General features: G+C 41.2%; 1 protein-coding gene across 1 annotated transcript; it reads right to left on the bottom strand.

Moving 5' to 3' along the window:
• Window positions 1-720: 720 nt before the first annotated feature.
• Window positions 721-4,778, bottom strand: LOC133899097 (26S proteasome non-ATPase regulatory subunit 14 homolog). The gene is made up of 6 exons (XM_062340033.1): window positions 4,543-4,778; window positions 4,252-4,429; window positions 2,380-2,461; window positions 1,418-1,594; window positions 1,169-1,336; window positions 721-1,054 (listed from the first exon to the last, which is right to left on the bottom strand). The coding sequence occupies exons 1-6, from the start codon at window positions 4,667-4,669 to the stop codon at window positions 863-865; spliced, it is 924 nt and encodes a 307-aa protein (XP_062196017.1). The 5' UTR covers window positions 4,670-4,778; the 3' UTR covers window positions 721-862.
• Between the last annotated feature and the right edge of the window lie 333 nt (window positions 4,779-5,111).

The following is a 5,111-nucleotide window of genomic DNA, read 5'->3' as shown; positions in this document are numbered from 1 at the left end:
GAACTTGGGCCTTACGTATTAGAGAACTTGAAGTAACTTAGGATCCCGTCCATTTCGGGTGCTCGGTCCGAGGTGTGCAAGAGGAAGCCATCTGTTCATTTGTGCCGCGGTGGCTCGACAGCTTCAAGCTGTTCACACCGCATGGTCCCAGCCTGGATGAACGTGTCCTTAGTTGGATCTTATAGGACTTTATCTATTGGAAGATTTTATTTATATTTATTTATCTCGTGATTTAATGACTGAGTTGAAGAGAAAAGAGTTTACACGTGTTATTATAAGAGTTTTCTTAGACTGAATCCTATAGAATTTGTTTTCGGTGTCTTGTTGATTCTCATCGCTCAGCGTAGAGCTTTCGTGGTGGCGTGATATCTGATGCACAGTATTTTTTTTTTGCATATATGCACCATCTCAACTGTAAACTAGATAAACCATTCAGCAGTTTTCTCACGTTCTTCTAATAATCAATGTGTACAGGCGTGATTCAGGCTTGCAATATGCTGTAATTTTCCAGCAAAAGAATGTTAAGTGATCTGGTAAACGGTTTGTTTCACGAGGAATGCACACCAGTATTTTGGTGCACATCTGCACAAAATTATAATCCAATTGTGTCTCACAAGAGCACTGGGACCCCATTGACTTGCTGCATCCAAGCATTACCAGAACAAATCATTGGTAGAAAAAGAAGGAAGTTACCAACAGAACAGTACACCGTGAAGTGGATAGAGCTAAAGACGGATACATTCATTGAGCCAAACCTCGGCACAAGTACCTGGCGTACAGAGTTAATTGCATACGGCAGGCTTCGATAAACATCACAATATAGTAGGTATGAGTAGATAGTTGGAACACTAGTAGTAGCAGGCTAAAAAACAACCGTGTCCAGCATGGTCCCAAGGGTCTGAACTATGTTTGAAGACATCAAATTCGACACATGCTCTTCCAAATGCTTCTTTGCATCTTGCCGACCCACATTTGCTATCGCCAGTTTCTCAGGTGGAAGCTCATCCTCCTCTTGCACCGCCTTGTTGTACTTGATGGCTAGGTTCAGCATTTCCTGGACACGAGAACACAAATGATGTGAATAACAGACCATAGAGAATACTCAAAGACTGCATCAGCATCAGTTACAGAAGTTCTCAAGATCTCTGGCAAGTTGAATGCCACATACCTGAACAGTCTGCTCGTTGGTTTTTGAATGAGTATCAAACCTCTTCAAAATTAATCCATCAGTCCATTTCTTTTTGTGCAAGTTCAGTAACATTTTCTCTTCAAGTTCATTCTTCCGGTAATTGATTGCAATGGAGTAGTAGTGTCTGTTGAGGCCATGAATAAGAGCCTGACAAAACAGAGATAATCTGATTATTTATAAAAAATGAACTAATCAGGTTCATACAATCCCACATAATTAAGTATTTACCTGAATAGATGGCTTATTTAGGTGCCCAACATTTGATGTTGTCTGCCTCGGCTCCTGGCCAAGCATCATGGTCTGAGGGTTAATGAGGCGAAATGCATCAATGACCACCTTCCCCTTGACACTCTGGATGGGGTCTATCACAACAGCAACTGCCCTGGGGTTCAAAGCTTCAAAACTCTGCATGTTTAGTTTTGACAATGTTAGCCATATAAGTATTTAGTTTTACTACTAATGCATACATGAGAGTGGAGCATTTGGTGCTTTCCAAACTTATCCTACCACGTAAAGGCACAAGTGCAAAGAGCTACCAAACAGAAGTCGGAAGCTCCAGCTAGTTGGGATCAATGATCACTTGATCAGGCCCATGTCAAGTGCAGTGACAAACCTCCCAGGCGAGGCTAACTATCACACAGATATTGCTACTTAATGACAACAGGATAGGCCTAACATTAGGTTCAATGACAATTTTCCGGGAGACATGGAACGCGACCAAGGCAATGGAACTGCAAGCATAAGACAACAGAGGGCCTGTTTGGCAGAGCTCCAATTCCAAGAATTCTTGAAGCTTCCTCTCAAAAAAAAAAAAAAGAATACTTGAAGCTAGTCATCCCTAGCTCTAGAAATTCTTGGAACTGGAGCTATGGACAATTTGAGGGTATTTGGTTGAGACATTTTGTTTTTATTTTGGACTAAAAACAGATATTTAAATCACTTTATTTTATTCTACAAACTCCAAATCCTGCATGGATCTCAGAGCTAGAGCTTTGACAAACATGGTCAGAAACCAAGCATATGCTACCTATTTGCTCTATCCAATTGAATGATTAGCTTATTATATCAAATTTTAAATTAAAGCATAGTAAATATTTTCATGAACTGGCATGCAGTACAGTGGGTTGTCAAACCAAGAGCAAAAAGCTCCTTCTAACAATGGATAAAAGACAGGCAACATAAAAATAGACCTGTTGAGTATTGATGTCAACTCCTGATAGCCAGCAACCAAAGCCAGGATGGGAGTGGTACCAGCCTACCACCATTTCTGGTCTGTACAAGAAACAAAGTATCAACATATTTGTTTGGCCACAAAATAACTGAGTAAAAATAACAATGGATCAAAAGACGAAGGTGTTAACCGAAAAAAAAAGTGACCTCAAGTTATGGCAGACAATATTTTTTAAACAATTTTGTGGCAGTTAGGAACTTCGGATATTAGAACCAAGAGAGCTATCAAAATGTTGGACATAATTTACAAGACCCGTTTTACGTTCAGAAAAAAAAGGGGTATCAAGAAAATTGGTGAGAAGTTCTTACAAAACTTGTCTTTCTTTGATCAACCCGGGAATGTTTCGACCTATAACTCAACCCCTAGTTTTGCTTTTGAGTTCGATTTGAACTTCTCATACAAAAAAACTTTCATTGAGACAAAGAAGGCAGGGCAACTAAACCCAATATGGAAGGAGTTCACCCCTAAGCTTCTCAAATATTTCATTTCCAAAAATAATGTATAGCTGGTTATGATATTAACTAGGTTTAACCACGTAAATCTTGTTATGAAATTAATTAACTAGTTATCCATTGGAAAACAAGCCATGGATCATATGTTCATTTCCCACAAGAATGTATACACATACAAACAATCTTGAATTGTGCCATGTTCACTATTGGTTTTTCTGTTCATAAAGGCCTCTTTGATAAATCCAGATATGAACAATCTGAATGATAAAAAAAAATTGACTAACATGCATAAACAAATACTCAGTTTCAAACAAAGCAACAGTAGGGCCATCTATTTACCATCACTATGACACCAGTTTAACCTACTGAACCCATTGCCATGTTCAATCAATTACTCCCTCTGGTTGTTTTGGATATTGACCCAGTCCCCAAAACGCAACTTAGACTACTAATTTCTATGCAATGTGTCCACATCATAGCAAAATTATATCTAGAGTGTAGATTTTGAAGGATTGTTGTCGAAAGAAGAAAAGAAAATCTCCAAATTATTTATTTACTAGGTCAGTCCTGATCTGGATCGTCTACTCAATGGGCACCATCACTGTTCAATAATAGGCTAGGATTAGCTTATAATGTACAAAAGTACATCCTCCATAAATACCAAGGTGCATTCATCAACTATTCTACAAAACCTAAAACGTATTGCTACATAAGTTCTCAATTTCCATTCTGATCCAGATTTGTTTCAACCAAAGCTGGAAACATTTGAAGGATAGCACTAGGTAGTAATCTTTCATTTGGACCTTTTTCTATTAAAGGCTTATCCAGAGCACTTAATGGACCGAAATATGTTATAAACCTTGTGTTCATGTAGTAAGGAATCTATACTTCTTCCAGACAATCAAAACTTAACATAAATGTAACAAAGAGCAACACACAATTGAATAAATTAACAGAATACTGATAATCATGAGTAGTACAGAAAGATGGAACGCAAATACACTATGAACAAGGATTAAAGCTCCTCGGCTGCCTTAATGATATTCAACACTTGTACTTGTCAACTAATTATGCATATTGGGCTTGGCAACTGTTGTCCTGAAAATTCCCTATCTTCCTTAATCCTCGTCATGTGTTCTGATATGATAGTTTCAGACTTAGCAGGTACTACCAGAAAATCAACCGCATTAAATTCAAACAAAGAACCCACAAAATGCATATCTGGTCCTCAGTGCAGTTCTACAGCGTGATACTTTTCAATTTTATCAACCATTACGACCAGATAACGCTAGCTGAATCCGAACAAGTAATAGCCCAGGAAAAAAAAGCATAGATAACAGATCTGCCCGGCCCTTAGACCATCGGCGCCCGTGCCGTACCTGCCGGTCTGCTTGAGCATGTCAAGCATGTTGGTCTGGAAGACGTGGTCGACGGCCTCGACGCTGACCCCTGTCCCGCTCTGCGGCATGGCGAAGACGTCGACGACCCTGACCGTGTAGTCGTCGACGAACTCGCCCAGCATGAGGCCCATGACCTCCATAGGCACGCCCGCCCTTCCTGCAGCCAAGCGTAAGCCCGCGCTTCAGAAGGGGCAAAGAGAAAAGGCAACACGAACCCTAACCCTAGGTCTCCGGAGGGGGGGCGGGGGGGAGGGCAGAGGCGGGGCGCACCGTGCTTGAGCATCTTGAGGAGGGCGAGGGAGGAGATGTAGACCTGCTCGGAGGAGTCGAGCAGCGGCGAGTCCGTCGGCGGCTGCCCCATCCCGGAGGCGCCGAAGATCCGCTGCAGCCGCTCCATTGCTTCGGTCCGATCTGCTTGCGAGCTGTGAGACTCGAGACAACTGTGGGTTGGCTCCTTGAGGGCTCGCGCGGCGGCCGCAGTTTTCTTTCTTCGAGCGCACGGCTTGCATCCGGATCGGGCACGGCTCGCAACCATATTCCATTCATTTCGTTCTTTTTCTGATTTTTTTCTATTCTCATTCTTTTTATTTTCCCTTATTTTCAATAATTTCTCTTCAAAAGAAATTGTAAAAGAAAAAGAGAGAGAATCTCGTCCTGAAAAAACCGAGAATTCTGTCGTGAAAAGAAATCGTTGGAACGTTAAAAGGAAAAAAATCCTTTCACGATGAAAATTTCACCCGCGAGGAAGATCCCTAAGCGTGGTCAATGGCGACTCCAGCTGACATAAGCAATCGACAACACTGTACTATTTTTTTCGCCAACCAATATCTTTGAAGTTG

The sequence above is a fragment of the Phragmites australis genome, chromosome 2 (assembly GCF_958298935.1).
Source record: "Phragmites australis chromosome 2, lpPhrAust1.1, whole genome shotgun sequence".
Taxonomy (NCBI): domain Eukaryota; kingdom Viridiplantae; phylum Streptophyta; class Magnoliopsida; order Poales; family Poaceae; genus Phragmites; species Phragmites australis.
Note: the sequence above shows the minus strand (reverse complement) of the source record. Positions and strands in the feature narration are given on the sequence as shown.

Bases quoted from the DNA above. Each gene is read 5' to 3' on its own strand.
- LOC133899097 (XM_062340033.1), bottom strand. From the start codon at position 4,669: ATGGAGCGGCTGCAGCGGATCTTCGGCGCCTCCGGGATGGGGCAGCCG. The intron at 2,462-4,251 runs GTACGGCACGGG...TTTCTTGTACAG, and splicing joins ATGCTCAAGCAGACCGGCAG to ACCAGAAATGGTGGTAGGCT. The intron at 1,055-1,168 runs GTATGTGGCATT...TCTCGTGTCCAG, and splicing joins CCAACGAGCAGACTGTTCAG to GAAATGCTGAACCTAGCCAT.